Genomic DNA, 21,386 nt, shown 5'->3' with positions numbered 1-21,386 from the left:
TCTGAGCCTCTCTGTACCACCAGCCTCTGCTGTTCAGTCTCAGTGTCTGAGCCTCTCTGTACCACCAGCCTCTGCTGTTCACTCTCAGTGTCTGAGTCTCTCTGTACCACCAGCCCCTGCTGTGTCTTCCCAGCTGCTTCCTCTCCTTCTCTTTTCCTGTCTGACTCTGTCAAATAATGACCTTATTTTATATTCTCATTTCTTTTTCATAACTTAGCTCTACATTTTAAGAAGAATTGTTTTAAAAATTGGTTTGAGTTTTTTTATATGAATTAACATACTCCCCAATTTTTATGTATCCATCATAATATAGAACATATGAGGAAGACTGCTTAATATTCCCCAGAATCCCATCTTTTTCACATTCATAATTATGAGATGAATGCCAAATGCCTGATATGGATTAAATAAATATCTCTCAAATGACTGAATGAATTAATTGAAATTAATATTCTGTAGGATGATGTACAGGCTATGAAAGCTCTTCTGTAAAAGGTCAAATAATGTTCAATATACTGTACTTAGTAAAAATGGGTGATTAGGTAATAAAACCATTAATACAATATTCAATGATAACTTGAAACTGATTCCTGAGTTAACCTTTTAACTTAATTTTAAGCAGGAAATTTGATTAGGTAACATAATTGATAAAAGAGGCATGAGAGTCAAGTAGATTTTCCACTAGAATTATTTTATTCTCATAGGCAGACACTGTGACATGATTGGAGCAGTGGTGGGGAGATGCCAGTGGCATTAGCAGTTGAGACTCCTTCTAGGTGTCTGTGGTGACTATTCCATAGTGGCAGGATTACAGAAACTCTGCAGATGAAGCATGATCCAGTGATGCACATTCTATCCTAGTTTCATATAACGTGTGTTTACATTAGCAAGCATATCCCAGGACCGATTGACTTCTGTGTGGTCTACAAATATTTTGTGCTTAGATGCTTCTACAAAGACAGACAGAGTGCAACAACATGCAGTCTTGATCCATGTAAGAGAGGGACTTAACAAGCAGCAAATGAGAGTATAAAGTGTGCTGAAAGGTGAGCCACACTGTGGGAAAAGAAAAGGTAGGGAAGGTCACAGTGACTGTGAATAGCGAAGCAGGGTCCCATAGAGGCTCTGTACCAACTGAGGAGTTCATCAGGTTTTTTTTGTTGTTGTTGTTGTTTTGTTTTGTTTTGTTTTTGTTTTTGTTTTGTTTTGTTTTTGTTTTTAAAGCAAAATGGGGAAGTGCTGGTGATGTTCTGTATGATCTTAAATTAATTCTCTGAGAAATTATTGAATGGTATGGTGTGATCTGAACTGCATCTTATCGGCTGAGCTTCTGGGTCTGCAGAGAAGACTTTGGAAAGGCTTCTATATAAACAAGAACAGTCAAGAGGCTACTACCATTATCAACTGAGGAGAAATTGATGGCAGATGACAAGGTAAAGGAAGAAGCTGGTCCTGTTTCTTCAACTCACTGAATTCAGGAAGGTGCTCATGAGCATTTCATTTACTCATGTCTGTAATTCAATGGAACTAAATACATTTATAATGGTATGAATATGTCAATGATTAGCTGCTATGATGCTGTTCTCCTGTACAGATAATATTTAATCATTAAATAATCACTCTCCCCCATCTCCCATGTATCTGGGATTAAATTAAGTAGAAAATAGAGTAACAACTCTTACAGTAAGTCTTGACCTTCTGGTATTAACTTATCAACATTAAAATGTTATCTTCAATTCTTCATAGATCTTAAGATTATTGTCTCCTAGCCAGTGGTTTAACATGAAATGTTTCTTAAATATTATTATAGGAAAGTTCTAGTGGTAATAATCTCTTTGTGTTTGCTTATCAGGGGCTGTCTTAATTTCTCCACTATTTTTCTCCACACATTTGCTTATATATACATCCTTAGCATGCTTATTTGACACTGTATGTTTTGGTTTTGTTTGTTTGTTTTTGCTGTGTTTTGTTTCAAGACTTGGAAGATAGAAAACCATAGTATCCTAGTATTTACAATGTTGGATAAGAAATCTGTAGAGAGTCATACTGGGTGTCCTTGTATGTGAAAGTTGTTTTTACCTTACTGCTGATTATTAATCTGTCTTGTTGAAATTAATTGTAATGTGTTTGTAAGTATATGAGTTTATCTCTTAATATTCTAATTTCTTTTTGGATATTTATTTTGTATCTTTTGTCAGTTTTTGGAATTTTCCCACTATTATCTCATCATTTACCCTCCTCTTCACTGGGGTTGCAATGTGACCTGTTCTGCTAAGGTGGTACTATAAATCCCTTTGACTCCCCACTTTACTTGGCACCTGCAGACTTAATTTCTATATTCCTATCTTCGTATTTGTTGATTGTTTCTTCTGTTTATATATTTCCTTGACTTCCTATTGATACTTTTCAAAAAGTTGTTAAAAGTTTCTGCTGTAGTATTCCAGCATGTGTTTGGTTTAGGCTCTTTTGTGATAGCTCTAATTATTCACACATTGTATTTTTAGCTCATGCTTTGCTTTAGTTCTCAAGTAACTTCAAGGTGGCTATTTTTAATTCTTTGGTTAGAGGATCAGTCACCAGATTATTTTCATGGACACTTTCTACTGATTTCTATATTTTCCCTTGAATAGGCTATGCTATCTTTCCTTCATTTCACACATACAAACACACACACACACACACACACACACAATTGTGTGTTCATATGCTTGTATTTGAGGTAACTGTTAGGAATTGGTTCTAATGCTTTTTCTTAATTTGGCTCCCAAAGTTGTGCTTCTAGATCTGGGGGGTCCCTTCCCCTAGCTGCCTTCGATTGATAATAAGGAATTAATGTACAGCCAATGACTGAGCAAAAGGACAGAGGTGGGACTTCTAGAATGTGCAGACAAGGGGCCAAGAGACAGATGAGAGGGGAGAATTTCCAAGACGGGAAAACAGTATATCTGATTTGGGAAAGGCTTGCTCAAAATGATAGACAAACTTTCACAGAAAAAGTGGTACTCTTCCTTTTTGTCTGCATGCCTCAAGTCTGTCATCTCTCCACCCTGACTTCCAAGAGCTGTGAACAAATGACCAAAACCAGATGTCCAGCTTCCTGGTATGTTTGTTCCTAAGACAATGGGCAGCTGCTAAAAGCAGAAGTGGACTATAGTTGATAGTAATTGATTATGTAAGCTTTGTCTTGAAAATTCTGTTTCTTCATCAGACTACATTTGCACAAGCATTTCATCAGGAAAAAAAAAAACAACCAAACAAACAAAAAAGAAAAAAAGAAGCAGAAAACAAAAATCAAAGTAAAGAAAACAAATAACAACAACAAAACAAATCAAACACTGTACTGTAATTCTTTCTAAAGTCACAAGTTTCCTCAGATGCCTCAATATCCCTACGCACTCCAATGACCCTGGATTCTTTTTGAAGAAAAGATTGCTCACCTAGATGGGTGGACATCTAATAATTGAAAAGCAAAAGAATTAAGAGCATTTTAGTCTGTGAAGAAATGACAAAAGTGTGTAGTGAGACAACTATTTCACTACTCCCTGCTATACTTAGATAACTATGTGATAAGATCTAGAAAACTATGTGATAAGATCAAGTAGACAATTGCTAGGAGAAAGAAGCCACAAGAGAACACCAAGCTAGGTATAAACCCTTTGATCTATGATGGTGTCTTGCCTGCAAGATGTTACAGCATTCATTCACAAAGCTTATGGGAGTAACTACTCAATACCTTATTTGATTTAAGGGTCACTCCACGAGATGGAACCAAGGTACACAACACTGTTTGAAGGACCAAGAACCAGATGATACAAAGCCAGAGTCTTAGGATAAAACCAAATACTACTGGTTTACAAAACAGTAACAATAGAACGATTCCTAACAATATGCTGCTATACTTACATATAGTTTCCTTATTCAGGCAACACCAGAACAGCTTCCTCATGCAGCAAATAGGAACCAAAACAGAGACGCACAGCAAACTTTACACCTGAAGAGAGAAACCTTCAAACCTGCAGCCCTGGATGGGATGCCTTCAATAAATCTCTACCCTCAGGGCTCAGGGAACCCTATGGAAGAGGACTCAGGAAGAGTGCAAGATCCAAAGTGACAGAGGATATTGAGGAAACAAGGCCTTCTAAGTCATCATGATCAAAACTCATATGAACCCGCAGAGAACTGGTTCCCTGTTTAGAGTTCTTGTGGGATTCCTGAATGTGGGATTCCTGAATGAATGTGTCTCTGATTCTTGTTCTTTCTCCTGGTCTCTTTTTCTTCTATTTGATTATCTTGGCCAACTCCAATTTGAGAGTTTTGTTTTATCTTGTATTTTATTTTGTTATACCTAATTACTATCCATTAGAAGCCTTTCTATTGCATGACAGAAAGGGAGTGGATCCAGATGTGAGGGGAAGTAGGGAGGAACTGAAGGGAGTAGAGGGGCATGGGGAACCATAATCAAGACATACTATGTGAGAAAAGAATCTATTTCCAATAAAAGAGGAAAATATTTTTCTCAAAATGTTCATTGTCAATATAAGTTGGTAAAAATGATCAGAACTGCACAATGAAAAACCAAAAACATTGAAAGGCATAGAAAGGCCAGTAAGTAAGAGTAAAGGTCATTAAAAATGAGAAGTGTCATCTCTAAATTTTGTTCGAAACGGGATCAATTCAAGAAGATAATGAAGCACTAAGCATATTGCAATGAGCTTCCTCATATAAAATTTGAATCTAGGTTGCACATTATTGTTTTCAGCTGATATTTAAATTCAAAGGTGGCAGGCTAGTGAACTGACATGAATTAAGCTGGAAATTAAAGAGCTTATCAAATTTGTTCTGTGTTTCATTGAAAAAATAATAATCAAGAGTTAATTCTACAGAAGGTTCTCCCTGCAGAGCTTACTAGTTCTCCAGTTATTTTCAGATCCCAGTACCACATAGAAATAATAAGTGCTTTCACATTGGCAACAACATAACTTGAAAAAGAGGAAGTGGTCATTGGACAAATTAGGTTGAAGAAATGGTGTAATATATCTTAGAGGATTCTGACTGTACCCCGAGAAAGGTTTTTAAAGTCACTGAGAGGCTGAATTGTCCACGTGAAAAATGGTCCACTAGAAACAAGCAATTATCCCCTTACAATGGAGGCTTCCATATCTAAGTCTAACATTTCCCCAAATTACCCAGAATCTTGGACATTTTCACACTAATATGACCAATCATAAAGGGCACAGCTCTCAACATTTGGATATATCTTGGGTTCTCAAGTCCTATCTAGATATATTTTTGTTGTGTTTCAAAATAAGAAAACAAAACAAAAACAAAAAACAATGCAATGTCTCAGTCTTTCATGATTAAAAATTCACTTCATTGAGATGCATATTCCAAATTAAAGTATTGCATTTTTATAGATCTTTTTTATTTCTTTCATATTATTTATTTGGCATTATTTCTCAGGTCTTTTGCTTGAATATTATGATTTCTGATATTGTTTGTGTGAGGTTGTATGTGTATGTTTTGTGTGTTTTTTTTTGTTTGTTTGTTTCTTTTTTTGAGACAGGGTTCCTCTGTTTAGCCCTGGCTGTCCTGTAACTCACTTTGTAGACAATGCTGACCTCGAACTCAGAAATCTGCCTGCCTCTGCCTCCTGAGTGCTGGGATTAAAGGCGTGCACCACCACGCCCGGCTTGTTTTGTGTTTCTTAAGAGTTTTGTTTTTTATTATGTTTTTATTTATTTGTTTCTTTGAGAGGGAAGAGGAGAGAGAGAGAGAGAGAGAGAGAGAGAGAGAGAGAGAGAGAGAGAGAGAGAGAATATGAGATGGGAGAAATGAGAAGGATCCTAGAGGAGTTTGAGAGGATCAAAAGAAACCTTGGTGAGAACATACTGTACACAAAGGTCCTTTTCATACCAATACAAAAAAACCCCCACAAAGATGTAGTTTACACCTATTCCAACAGTACCCAGGAGCCATAACAATAGCTGGCTTGACAGATCGAAAATGATTCTAACTCTAATATGCACATGAATTTCATATTTTAAAACTAGGAAGTATGTGGTGAACTATGAAATAAAGCACAGATGGATTTTGGGAGGAAAAGCTAATGTTAAGAATAGGCATATTTTCCATGACAGAGATTGAATTTCTTATGAGGATTGACGACCAAGAAATAGTTTCTGGTTTACCTTGCAAATGCAAAGATATATACAATACCTATTTCTAAAACAATAGATGGCTCCTAAAGAAATCTTGTTTATATTTGAAATAATTTCTCTGGTGTTATTGGAAACAAAGACAATAAGAAATATTACAGTAAACCAAATAAACATCTGCCACTGTTATGCATTCTAGTGGAGAATGAAGAAAAAAATAAAAACAAAAACACATTTTTTTGCAAGATTACCAACTACTCCTCTATTAATCTTGTCACCCAAATATTAAAAACTGTATGTTAAAATTATCTGATACTATGCCTATTTCCCCTGAATTAAATCAATAAACACAAAAGGCTAGGGCTAGATAAGTCATCATTAAAACCCCTCAACAGCATTCTTATAGTTTCTAAAATTTAAGATCTTAAACTTCTTTCAATTCCTTGTAGTATTCAACTAAGTCAGCAAATTAGCCTGAAGTTGGAGATTAATTGAAACAAAATCTATGTGGAAAAGGTCATGTAATAATGTCATGATAAGGTCATTCCCCCAAAGAATTTCCACACTTCTTTACTACCCTTTGTTTGATAGGACAGGGTCATCAGCACACTAATTAGTGTTGCAAACAGACAGCAGGTGTGAAGAAGAGAGAGTCTCAGACAGCCTTGTATACAGCCAGTCATCCTGGAGAGCCCAGCTACGAAGGGTCAGTCAGTTTTAATATATGAGATTAAATTCTATATCCAGGTCACTGCTCAGTGTTTCATGGTATCACAACACGCCATGCTAACTAAGCTCATGAATGTGTTCAGACAGCTAAGGTTCAATGATCAAAATGGAAATTTTCTGATATGAGAAGTGTCAACAAATACTCCAAGAGAACCAATACTCTGCAATAAATGTGGTGTTCTTTCAAAAGATTAGAGAAAATGATGAAACACGGTGTGTTTTTGAAATATGATTTTATTGTAGCATTATAAAAACCAAATAGGTTACCAATGACAAGCAACAAGACAGGCCACGGTTAGTGTCTCTGAAGAGACATCATGACTAAGACAACTATTATGAAGGACAACATTTAATAAGGGCAAGCTGGACAAAGTATATGCTCAACTTTTCTGGGAATTTTTTTTTTTTTTTTTGTCAATGAGATTAATCTGATTCTCTACACCTTAGACTTAGCCTAACTCTTCAGACATGGGCAAAAAGCAGCCACATTCTTCACCAAATTACCACAAAAACAGTCTGTAGGCCACATACTAACATTCTCCTCTGAAACCTCTTGAGACAGGTCTCCACAATGCAAATCACCCTCAGCACCAATATGTTGCATATTTCTACTAGGATAGCTCACCATGCCTCACTTAAAGAATTCCACTGCTTTCCAAATCCAAAGTCACAAAGAGCACATTCCACCAAACAAAACATTGTCAAGCCTTTCACAACAATACACCAGTCTCTGGTACCAACTTCTGACTTAGGTAGGGTTTTCATTGCTGTGAAGAGACACCATGGCCAAGGCAACTCTTATAAAGGACAACATTTAATTGGGGCAGGGTTACTGGTTCTGAGGTTCAGTCCAGAATCACCATGGCAGGAAGTATGGCAGCATCCAGGTAGGCACGGAGTTGGAGGAGCTGAGAGTTCTACATCTTGTTCCTAAGGCAAATTGGAGAAGACTGGCTTCCACAGTGCTAGGAGGAGATTCTGAAAGCTCACATCCACAGTGATACACTTCCTCCAACAAGGCCACTCCTACTCCAGCGAAGTCACACTTCCTAATAGTGTCACTCACTCCCTGAGCTAAGCATATTCAAACCACCAGTTAGTTAGGGAACTTCTTTAACAGTATTTCTTCCTTCTATAAAGGGATCTTGAGTTCTCATCTGTGTGATCAATAAATGGAATTGACACTGACTGAAATATTAAAAGCTTTGGCAGGCTATTCAGCAATTGAAAAGATGGGAGGTTTTTCTGAAGCATAAGTTGTCAAATTTTACACCAGAAGTAAAACAAACACTTAAGCATGATCAATTAAATTACAACTTTAACTGCTTGAAAATGGAAACAAAATATGTACTAAAATTTTTCATCGGTAACAAAGATCTTTTTTTTAAAAAATCACAAATTTCTTTTGATCTGTAGAATAAATGTTACAAATTCTTTGACATTCCAACATTAGCCAAAACTGAAGCATTCTGATTCCAAAACATCTAAATAAAAAGAATTTCCAAACTTTTGTGGTTTGGACATCTTCGAATTAATTAGGAAATTATACAGCACATAAAAGTTTGATGCTGTACAATATTCCTGTTTTAATAGTTATAATTACAAATCAATTATGGACTCTTAACATTTGGCATTTAACAATACACATACTTGAAGTGCCTTCAGGTCTCTGAAGGCCTTCTATGTTGCCAACAACATTTGGCCAGAGGCTACAGAAAAGCACTTAATTGTCATAATTTCAGAAACCCAGCCTGACAAGTGTCAGACCAAGAGACAGCATCGAGTAATAGCATATATAATTGTATATTAAAGAAACATCTACTTACAAATATAATTGGTTAATTCCTTCTTAAAAGTCAACCACATCACTATCATAATCAATTGCTATGCAACACATCCCTTCATGCACTTTCATAAGATCACCCGTCAATATTCACAAAAATCAAATAATATTTATGATGAACAATTTCTACTGACTATACTTTATTACAACAGATAAGGCTCAGTTTAATAAAATAAAATAAAAATGTACTTGATCCTTAAGAATATCATCTGACAGCTAAATTTTATGGCTTTTGGATAGAATAGTTTTTCCCATATTTCAGGTGATAGTAAACAAAGCATTTGACTTAATTATATTTATTACATTTTATCACAGTAAGAGGCAATTGTAAAACTATAGCATTCATTTCTGTAATCTTTATTTATTAAGATAATTACATGGTCCTTGTTTCCAATTCACTCATTATAAAGTATATTGTCAGCTTGATTTATTTGATCTATTTTTAGATTTTTCATTTATTTGCAGGAGCAGAAACACATTTTATCCACTAAAATTTATTAATATTGCTCAAGAAACCACATCAATGAATACTGTATTATATCATAATCAATTACTTGTAGGTACAACCATAGTTAGAGATGTATTACACTGGAAACAATACCATAATTTGTTTTAAAACTGTCTGTAGAACACAAAACAGTAACCATGAAACCAGAAATATACTGTACTCTTGATGATAATAATAATTGAAATAATATCAATTGTCCAGTGACTGCCTAATGTTGTACCCTTTCTCTTCTCTACAAAAACAAGAATGTGTGTGTGTGTGTGTGTGTGTGTGTGTGTGTGTCTGTGTCTGTGTCTGTGTAGAACCCAAAAGAAAACATATTAATGTGGTGTAAATAATTGGGCAAATTGGTGAGTCAGTGCCATGGTGCCTAAATGATAAAAACATGTAATTATGCTTTCCATATCCAAAATAAAAACGCACTAGAAATGCAGATTTCACTGGAAAGTAATGCCTTTCGCTGTTCTTTCGTTTTTCTGCCCATATCACTGCTATGCATTTGCATAGATTCAGATAGCAAATCCTTACATGTTGAACTCCTAAGAGACAATGAAGAAAACACCAAGACTTTTATCATTTTTGTTCCAATACACTGAGCACGAAGAAGTACATGCCACATGCAGTACCTTTGGATACTGTTTCACAGGAATCAATACTCTTTCGGAGAGCTTTATGTTTTTGTTGCTGATGACATCGAGATATTTCTTTTCTTCATCTTCCTTTTTTCCATCTGAACCTTGAAATTTCTCAATTTCTGAAAGAAAAAATAATAATCACAAAATCAAGGTGAGTGACATGAAAAATGAGCCACCCTCGTTTACATGAGTGACATGATAATTGTTTGTATCATTGCACATACAGTTTGAGTAATTCTGATAAAGACGGAAGCTGCACCTTGCAGACAGCTATCTGAATCCCACTACAAGGCAACCCCTGCCAACAGCACCTAAAAAGTGATACTGAAACAGGAAGACAGGATGCGGATGCGGTGCACTTGGCTGTGTATCTTCTGACAAAACAGAAGAAAAATACATCTTGTGACTACTTAAGCCTTCTACGCAAATAGCTTTCCTAGAAACAGTGCTAGAGCAAAGCATATTGTACATCCATAGCTTTCACTTTCTATAAAATTATTCCTAAAACATATTTAATAATCATCATCAAGTTTTTCAAAATATAGCAAAAATAGTTTCTATATTATAAAATATAAAGATTGTGATTGGTAAATGTTGAGAAAAAAATGCTTATCTTGCCCTTTAAGAATGTTCTGATATGGCTGTTCTAAATATAATTACACTTTTTATTCATTTTTTTCATTTTTAATACTTTCATTAAAAATGTGGATATCTATTATGAATATCAGAGAAAGAATAAAAAACAGAAAGGGACCTGGTTTCATCGCACATGTCTCCTAATGAGGAAAAGAAACAGGAAATATATGCTTATGTGTGGGAAATGAAAATACACACCATGATTCTACTAAATGGGAAAAAAGAAAAGAAAAAGAAATGAGAACAGACACAAGGGATGCAGTTTTTGCTTAAGACTTGCCAGAATGATATCAGTCCAGTTAGATATGTAGTGGTTATTACTTAGCATCGTGACATCAGCTTTCTTCTCCCCTACTCCAGTATTAAATATATTCAATATATTATGGGGTTCATTTTAAATTGAGTGCTTTACAAACCCCAAGATGCTCTTCAGAGATCTTTCCCTGCCTTGTAACCGTTCACAAGCAGAACACTGGCAAGTACAGGTCAATTCTGTACCTATGTACTCTGTAGTGACCATGGACTTCAGATCACTGCCCTTGAGACTTGCACTTACTCCCCACCCCCTGCACTTTGCTTCCTACTCTGTTGAGGAAACTGTAACCCCGAGACACACAGAAGCTCACTCTAGTCCCAATTTGTTACATGAATAACTATTTTGTCGATCTGTTACAAAAAGAAACATAATTTGTCTGACATTCTTTGCCTCCCCCAAAACTCTAAGTTAGACTTTTTTAGACACTTATGATTTGATCATTCTATGAATAATTCTAATAATGTTCCTATCAAGAAGAAGAGCTAAAAGAAATCCCATTTTCACTGTTCTTCCTGCTCATTTCTATAGCTTCCCTTTGAAATGCTTGCCATTTCTTTAGGCCTCTTGACAGATTCCCACAGTCATCTTTTCTTCCCTGACATGTCTGTGAGAGCAATACCTCAACAATTACATGTCAAGTGCAGTACCACAAAATGGTAGAACCAAACTTTGTCTAATTCAAATTTGCGTAGCCAATCTCCTATTTCATTTTTGTTTTCACGTTCTTAATTTTCATATAAATAAAATAATTATTTGAATTTTGGCTCTACAGTAAGCTAATTATGGTACTAAGATTGGTCCCAGGCAGGGCCTTATACACAATGCTGGGCAAATGCACTCTCACTAAGGCATCTCTCCAGCCCACTTTTTCTCTGCTCATTTTTAAAGTATGACCCTTAAGATTCCCACAGTGAACTGAACTCACTCTGCATTACACAGAGTCCCTAAATATTAGACAGTCTAACCCCAGCCTCTCAGGGAGCTTAGTAGGCTCGCGTCATCAGGGTTAACTTAAAATGATCCTTTCTTTTACTGCACAATTAAAGCATGTGCTTTGTAACATTTAGAGAATACAGTTATTCACAAGGTTCTAAAGGCCCACAGATTAGAAGATACTATCAAATCATTTCAGATTCCCACATAGCATCAATTTAAACCTGATTAGTACATCATAATATATGTAATTTAATATATTACAGGTGATTGTTTCAAAACTTGAAGTATGTCCTCTTTCAACTCATTAGTGAATATAGTCACTCAAGAGTTTCTAACACTAGCACTGCAGACCCTGTGTTACATGAAGATTCAGAGCAGCCTTCCTTCATTGTGTCTCCAACCACTCAATGACTTAATGACTTAAGGCCATAGGATAAAGCAACGCAAAGGGAATGTCACTTCTGATTTTCTATTACTTCATTTCATCTACAACCATATCATTTCCTTAAAACTGATTTTCTCAAGCTTCGTTATACTTTATAAACCTTTTTAGTTGTGTTTTAATATTTTAATAAGAAAATGTTTAGTATCTGATGTTGCATATGCAGATTAATTGGCTTTCATTGAAAGTCTGTTACAAAACTTCTGAAATTTCATTTCCTTTTCTCTAAACGTTGTTAAGCAGCATATTATAGAAACTGAGTGTGGCAGATGCTGTCATTTTTTTTTGCCCTTATTAATTTCTTTTAAAATGATTTTGCTCTGTTAGTTGTGCATTTTAGATCTCAAGTATGGGTTTCTTTATAGCTAAAGTTTACAGGATTTAATAATGTTTCATGACAATTGCATGTTTTCTTTGTTGTTGGAGTCCACAGTAGGATGTAAATACATGAGACTACCCCACCCAAACACACATACACACAAACATTCATAAAATGCATCTTGGGATAAAGAGGTATGTGACTATTTATGTATGTGGAATATGTACTCAGCAATAAAATGGTGTTTGTATATTGTGTACATAATTAAAACAACTAAATCTCTGCTATTTGAGTTTAGAAATTATATTGGGTCCACTTGACCAGACAAAGGATGGATGTTTCGATGATCATACACTCCTTATATAGTAAACAAACATGAGCGACTGAGTTTGGATCTCTGTGTGTTTTTTATATAACTGTCAGCATAGCACTGGGGAATGGGAGAAAAACAGGCAGGTATTGTGGGCTTACTGGCCTGCCAGTCTAGCCACAATGGTGACTTAAATATTTACTGAGAGATGATGCCTAAAAAACAACCTGGGGAAGCAGTTGAAGAGGATATCTAAACAATCCCTAGCATCTGCATGCCCCTTTATGGGCAAATCATGTACATTCATAATATACCGTATATTAAATACATACATAGAGAGAGAGAACGTATTAAATGATTCGGGGTTGAAGTGATGGCTGACATGAACATGGACACGTACACTCATATGCATGTACCACTGCACACTACATGTAATATTACAACATGGAAAAAAGACTTCAAAAACCATGTCTTCTGTAGTTCTTTCTTTAGTCTCTGTCTTTACAATGTTGGAGGAAAGGGTTGTGTGTGTGTGTGTGTGTGTGTGTGTGTGTGAATGTGTGCTTGTGTTATCCTACATAATATTTTGTCATTAGCTTATAAACATGATTAAGTAAAAGCTGGGTTCAAATCATCTATCCCATAATTAGCAATAAAATGTTACTTTTCATTTCTTTTACAATTATGTATTGTTTTGTATCAGAAATATTATCCCAACAATCTTAACACTGCAAAATTTCTTTAGTTTCTACTTGTGGTTTGTGGAATTAAATCTGACTTAAAGAAAACAGCTTTCCTCGTCCTTAGATACTTGATCTGAAGAAAGGTCATTAGACTCAGGTTTCCTGAACTAGAGAAAGCAAAGCTATCGAAAATAGTTTTGGGTTATCATCTTGTGTTCCCTGACCAAAATCTGTACAGACTTGGCTCTATAGTACCCCATACCTGTCTCCCTCGACTTTGAAATGTCTCAAGATATATTTCATTTACATTCTTTATAGCCTCTATCCCAAGCCCACAAACTACAAAGGCTGAAGAAAAACAATAGCCTAAAGCTGGCTTCAAACACAAAAATAAAATGGGTAGTTACTTGTAAAAATATCTCAATGCTAATATGATTATTTTATGTCTGAACAATGCTAGCAAAAATACCCTGACACAGTAACAGCTCTTTCAGATTCAAGGCCATCAGGCAACTGGACACCTGTCCGATTCACAAAGCACGTAAAGGCTGTCAGAATGGTTGCAAAGATGAGATAAAGTTGATCATTCATGGAAACCATGAAAATGTTATATTTGTTAATAGTGATGCAGGACATTTAAATTGAGCAGGTGATACAATTGGAGGAAAAGATGAGAAAGAAGAGCTGCTGCAAGTGATTTGAAGCATGAAAGGGTTGGGGACTATCAGGAGAGGGAGGCCCTCAGTGAGCAAGGAAAATAGGTGACAAAGCAAAGCAGAGAGGAGCAACTAAGAGCATAGGGTAGTGACACAAATGCATGTTGTTGTCCTACTGATACAAATTTATGTTGGCATCCTATTGAAACCCAGTACATTGTATGCTAATGAGAAATAAGGAAAACAACACAGAGCCAGGAAGATGGCCAAGCAGATAAACTTTCTTGCAACAGAGGCCTGAGAACTCGAGTTCAATAGTGAAAACAGAGAACTGACGGCTGCAAGCTGTCTTCTGGCCTCCACACCTGTCCTGCCTGTATGACTGCACACACTGATATAGATGTAAGTTATAGAGGGGAGGTACGTTCTATGTTCTATGCTTCAATATGCCCTTCATCACACTAACCTCATTACATATATGCTAATAATATGCAAATTGCCTTAAATAGAAATGGCAGAGTCGGAAATGGATTGACAAAAATTAGGCCACAGTGATGGTATAAAGAATATAAAACATTCTTGATTCATCAAATACATCTTTGAAAATTTATAAACATTTTTAATAGGATTGTAACATTATACACACAAATACAGTCATTCTTCACCAAATGGAGAACATGCTTTGCTGATTTCTAATTTTTACACACTAGCAACAAATTTCTAAGTATAATGCTAAACATTTTATTTTGGAAAAAAATAGAGTCTTGTATTGACATAGGTTTCTTGCATAGCTTGGGCACCTCATTTTGCATGGATTCAAGTTGTATTTTCTTTAGGGATTAAACCTGCATTGCCCTGCCACTGGCTTCCTTGCTCTGCCAGCCTTTCCATTGTGAGCATTAGTTCCTGAAGACCCACATGTGACTTTTTTCTTCATCACCATTGTGATTTTAATACAGGCATATGACTATTAGCCATGTCTTTATTTTACTTACATTGGTGTTTGTAATGTTTATACTTTGACTACACAAAGTATTTAGAGTACCAGTACTGCAGAATACACTGGACTCTTACTAACTAAAGGTTAACTATCTAACATGTTCCTGTCACTGCTCAATCTTATTCTTGCCATATCATACTTTTGGCTCATGGCTTCCTGAGACAGAAAGGCTAAATTAGGTCCTTACCTCCATTAAGCTCACATACTAAGTGAACAATGAGCACAGGTAGAAAATACATATGCTCTATGAAAACTAAAGTGCCTTGCCAAAAAAATACTTTAAACACATGTTAATAATAAAAATAAGTCATTCCAATGACAAGTAAACACTCTGGTTTTCTTGGTTTGCATAAAATTAAAATACTACTTTTCTGAGCCTTAACTGTGATAATTATATAAGATAACATTTTTTCACCATTTAGACTTAAGTTTACAGAAAGCTACAACCAGATGTGCATTAATTTGTACTAATTTATCTTCAAGATGTTCAGAAGCCTAATTACATTAGACATTCCTTGAGTTTAAAAATACATTTCTCTGAACTTTCTAAAATATGTCATAATTCATCAGAAAAAAATAAACTTTTACAATTTCTTCTTGTCAACACTATTATTTAAATATGAGTTAATATAATCTGCTTCATATTCATCATACTCTATTAATGAATGGCACCTGGCATATTTACAACAACAACAACAACAAAAACATGCTTAGGCCAATTGTTGATTAATAACTGTAGTAAGTATTACTGTTACTCTTTAGAATCTGACACTAATTCTTTATTGGCTGAAGAACTAGAGACATCTTATATTATTAAAGTTGTTTTCAAATCCTTAGTACTTTCAGCATAGAAACGTGTGTGTGCGTGCATGTGCGTGTGTGTGTGTGTGTGTGTGTGTGTGTGTGGTGTGTATCTTTTATGGCACACCAAGGAAGATCCTCCTCATTCACTTTCCCTGAGCTATTTATGTGACTTCTGCTCTTATATAGCAGTCTTTGGTTCATCTGTAGTGGACTGCTGTAACATACACTTCTCTCTCATATCACTCAATTTAAAAGTGGAGAAAATGAGAAATAAACTCAGTTTTCTTGATTGTGGATATTCTTATGTTCATTACTATTTACTGCAATTGTTTGGCCATATGAGAAAGATGCCAAGGTTATAGATAACAGAGAATCTTGCAGAGTTCCTGAGAATGAAATTTAAATCACCAAACATGGTAAGGAGAAAGACGATGCTTCCATAAAATAAAGTCTCATGACTATATGGCAGAATAATCTCTAAGGAAGTGAAATTATTGTCTGAAAGAAACTTCTGTACTACAGGGCTCACTGTAACAATACCAACACTCACTAAATAAAACAAATAGGTTTGCAGTAATAGAGGAAATCAGTATGTATACACAATAAGATGCTATTGAGCCGTAAAAAAATGAAATCCTGTCATTTGTGATGCGGATGGAACTTGATGTCATGGTAAGTGAATTAGACCTGGAACATAAAGATAACTACTGCATAATCTCCACTCATGTAGGGAGCATAGAACTGTTATAGAAAGTAAAAAGTACACTGGTGGGCTCCGTGGGCAGGAGCGGAAAGGGGGGACTGGGTCAGAAAAAGCTCAGCAAAGAAAGGGTCACTCAATTCACTTGGAAATAAGTTCTGCTCTGCTCCTGCGCAGCTGGAAAGCCACAGAGGTAGTGATGCTCGAATAATCCAGGGCCTTAGGAAAAGGAAATGAAACTTCTCAATATAAGTGATGAAAATTTAAAAATACAGACATGTTCTCCCAATTGAACTCCTGGACAAAGTATTCATGAAGACATGTCACCTAGTTAACATGAACAATTTTAATGCTCATCTATAAAATTAAACATCAGGAGGGCTCAGCCAGGAGAAAAATCTAAGCCTAAACCCTTCCCAGAGAATTATAGAACACTAAATGATGCTGGGACAAGAGAAATAGTCTTCCCTTTAGAAGAGAACACCAAATGGTTATTCAAATCAAATGATCAGTCCTGCATGTAAGTAACATTATACAGACTGAACAGCTTGTATCTATGTATTTAGGAACACTTATGTATATACATATATGCACACAATAGTGATTAATGAAAAAATAGGTCATGGCCTGGAAAGAGAGCTAATATTATATGGAATGATTCTGGAGGGAGAAAGGGAAGAGGGAGATGATGTAATTACACCATAATAATAAATTATATTATAATCTCAAAATGTTAATTGAAAATTACAATTTACAAAAATTAAAATCAAATGTAAATTTAACTTTTCCTTGACTATTAGAGCATTGGCATATGTTTTGAAGTCAGGAACAGTACATCGTCAAAGTGTGTACATCTTTGTCATAACAGCTTAGCCAGTTTAGGCCTCTTGGATTCCATGTGAATGTACACATTAATTCTTCAATTCATGTAAAATGAAACAGTATTTTCTGAGGTATTTCATTGAGTCTACAGTCCTGCCATCTGTACAGTACTTTATCAAGCTGTAAATACAGGCTATACTTCCAGTGCTACCATTTTTCTCTATGGCATTCCAGTTGTGTCCTTTAACTCTAAGCTCACAGGCTCCTCAGGGCCCTCTTCTCTTCCTGACTCACTGTGTTACCCCTGTCTTCTCTAAGATGGAAAGGAACATCTGATACAGCTCCCAAATTTATTTGTAAATTTCCTTTTTAGATACTATGCTATTGATGCAAAGAAACGAAAGCAACATTTTATGACTGTAACACGACCACATTGCTGAATCTATTCTTCAGTTCTAATATTTGGGGATTGAGTCTTTAGGACTTTCTCTAGTCATTCACAGCTGGACTCTTGCATTCTCTCAGTAAAAAATCTTTCTTATGTTGCCTCACAAAGTTTTAGAAGTAAAAATGCGTATTATATTTTTTTAAAATCAATTAAATTTGTAATGACACAAATTCATACAGGAAATAATGCTTAATTGAAAATTTCATAGTCATTAAGAAAAATCTCTCCCTTAGAAAAAGAATACATTTATTATAAAACACAACTTAATACTTTCTTTATTCTGAAAGAATGGAAAGCAATACTGGAAATAGTAACAGCACTTGTCAAATCTTTTCTAAGTTAATGAATGAGTCAAAAGCCCTTGGGAATGGAGCACTCCATAAATCTCCGGTGGTTGAATGCAAAATGAGTGGCATCTACTGAGGCTAATTCAACTACAACCTCTCAACAGATTTAAATTCTCACCAGGAAATGTCCGTGGGGAACAAAATGCGTGTAGAGGATTTGGATAAAGCTGGACTGAGATAATTCAAATCAACCACACCTGACTACATGGAGAAAAGATGAATACTATTACACATTAGAAATTACTTTAGAAATTACTTCCTATTAGCCTTAATCTTTTGCTCTCAATTTATCTTTCTGCCTCCACCTCCAATCATCTTGGACCACAAACAAACAGGACCTGAAACACTGAACAGAAGTGGACTTAAGACCTGCTGACAGGAAGGAATCCATGCCTGGGACTAGAAGTCTAGACAACTATCCAAAGCTAGTTAGGTCATAGACCTTAAAGGAGAATCTACTACTACTATGTTTTATAGACCCAGGTATTCCTAACTGTCTAGAATGTCTAAAATGCATTCTTATCCTTATGAATAAGTATAGCCTTCATCCCTCATTAAATAATTTTCTCTTTGCAGCAAACAGAGACAATTTTAGACCACAACTGGCTATGATACAGAGATCGACAGATAACGGGGTGCCCAGCTCCAATGAATATATTTCCAGCACAACTCCTCCATCCAAGGTTTATGGAATCTTGTGGAATAAAGGCTCAGACAAATTACAAGACAAAAGACCAGGACATCTGCTAAGACTGTGTTCCCTAGAAATGGTAAGATAGCTTTACCCATTAAACCTCAAAAATATGGTTGCCTAAACAAAACCCAAATGAAAATGCCAATAGTACTGCTAGAATACAAAGAGGGAATCTCATGGGATCCCACCTTTAGACAAAGAACTACAGCTAACTAATGATTGCTGAGAGAGGGAGAAGAGTATCAAGGATAAGCACATTATGTAGTTATCCAGTACAAAATGATTTGCCTGTAAATTATATAATCACAAGTAACAGTATAGGTAGCAGGTTGAATTTAAATGATGTAATATTAATAAAAGTAAAAGAGACCATGAACTTTAAATAGAGAGAAGGGGGACATGAAGAGATTAGAGAGAGTTGCTAGAGGAAGAAAATTGAGTAAGTGATATAATTGTTTTTAACTAAAACTTATAAAAAGTGATAAAAAGAAAATATATTTTATAATGTAAATTAAAAAAACTGAAGGTGTTGCATAGTGGGGTGTTGTTTCCTGTGTACGAAATACTAAGATATAAGGCAAATAAAAATTTGTTACAGATTTTAAATCTTGTCTTCTCTTGATTCTAGGTAGGCAAGTGTCATCAATAAACTCCAAGTTCATCACTTCTATGAGATAGTCCCAATTCACAAGTTAAACATAGACAACGATTTTACTAAACAGGCTTTGTAATCAATATCTGCCACGGCACTTCTGCCATCGAGTTATATTTATATGACACATTAACCAACCATTAAATGAATTCAATTATCCTATCATGATGTGCAGATCATTCATCTTGATATTGGTATTGGTATTAATAGCTGATATTGGTGAAAATTGACTTTCAATAGCTATTCCTCCAAGTTGGTAGCAATCTGATAGAACTTAGATTTCTAGAATTCCTCTGAATGATATAATAAAAAGTATAATGAGATCTAAACTTAACTTATCTAAATGTTAGGAAGCCATGTCATCATGCATATGAATACTTAGTCTACATCACCAATGTCCCTGAAGAGAATCACCCCTTCAAATAGATTGGCCTGGGGTGTGCACATCTCTGATGCGGCCTTTGTGTGGGAAGGATTATGCCCATCCACTCTGACAAGCTTCAACAGGGCCTTTCCTTGGAATTTTTTGGGATATTCTTTCAGACACTATGTGATCATAATCCTGGAGCCCAATGACCTTAACTTGGGGGTTTCATGTGACCAGAATATTCTACAGAATGGGGAGATGCAGTGTTGCACAAAGGCACAACTTAGACCTATAAGATTTCTCATTATAGAGAACAATGTGGTGGTCTGAATATGGAGGGGCTTCATAGACTCATATGTTTGAATATTTGGTCCACAGGTAGTGGCACTATTAGGAGAAGTGCCCTGGTTGGAGTAGGTGTGAATATGTTGGAAGAGCTATGTCATGAGGGGGAGGGCATTGAGTCTCAGAAGCTCAAACCAGTTCATTGTTGCTGCCTTACAATAAATCAAGATGTAGAATTCTCAGCTCTCTCTCAAGTACCATGTCTTCCTGCATGCTATCATGGTTCCCACCATGATGATAATGAACTAAATCGATGAAACTGTAAGTCAGTCGCAATTAAATGTTTCCCTTTATAAGAGTTTCCATTCTCATGGTGTCTTTTCACACCATGAATATCAACAGAAGTTGGTACTAGAGACTGGGGTATTGTGATAAGTCTAATCATGCTACTGTCTGGAGGAATGTGGACTTCGTGATTTTAAATTAGAAAAGAATTTGAATGCATTAAATGGGGCTTCATAGGTCACACAAGCAGAAGCAATGAAGAGAATAGTACTGGAGTGATTTAAACTGTAGGGGCTAGCACAATGCACTGCAGAGGAGAAGAATATTAATATACAGTCTAGGGATTGTTATTGTAATATTTTGTTGAAGAGTGCAGCTGTTTATTCCCCTTGTCTAAAAACATCTGCCTGTGGTTAAATTGAAAAATTATGTATTAGCATCTTTAGAGGAGAACACTTTAAAACATTGACTATGTTGTGTGGCTACTGGTGTTCACCCTTATACAGTTCTATAATGTAAACGTATAGTTTAAGAAGGGGCACTAGCAAGTAGAATAGAGCTAAGTCCTATGTACAAGGACATAAACAGATCAAAGGAAAGTTTGAGAAAAATGGAATAAAGAGAACTGTGACCTCAGTGTAAGATCCTACTCAGAGAAGCTTCCAACTTATAAAAAGGAATTAAAAGCTTAGAGCCAATGTGGTGGTTCTCATCTTTAATCCCTATTGAGGCAGAGGCAGAGGCAGAGGCAGAGGCAGAGGCAGAGGCAGAGGCAGAGGCAGAGGCAGAGGCAGAGGCAGAGGCAGAGGCAGAG

General features: G+C 35.8%; 1 protein-coding gene across 4 annotated transcripts in view; it reads right to left on the bottom strand.

Annotated features, from left to right (window-relative positions):
• The window catches only part of Khdrbs2 (KH RNA binding domain containing, signal transduction associated 2), a 468,795-nt gene that overhangs the window by 388,782 nt on the left and 58,627 nt on the right, over positions 1-21,386 (bottom strand). For all 4 annotated transcript variants that reach the window (XM_021198026.1, XM_029539289.1, XM_029539288.1 and 1 more), the window contains exon 2: positions 9,862-9,989. In XM_021198026.1, coding sequence (XP_021053685.1) covers positions 9,862-9,989 — 128 coding nt within the window. The remainder of the gene's footprint in view (positions 1-9,861; positions 9,990-21,386) is intronic.

Source organism: Mus pahari, chromosome 5 (genome assembly GCF_900095145.1).
Source record: "Mus pahari chromosome 5, PAHARI_EIJ_v1.1, whole genome shotgun sequence".
NCBI classification, from domain to species: domain Eukaryota; kingdom Metazoa; phylum Chordata; class Mammalia; order Rodentia; family Muridae; genus Mus; species Mus pahari.
This window is presented reverse-complemented; position numbering and strand designations above follow the sequence as displayed.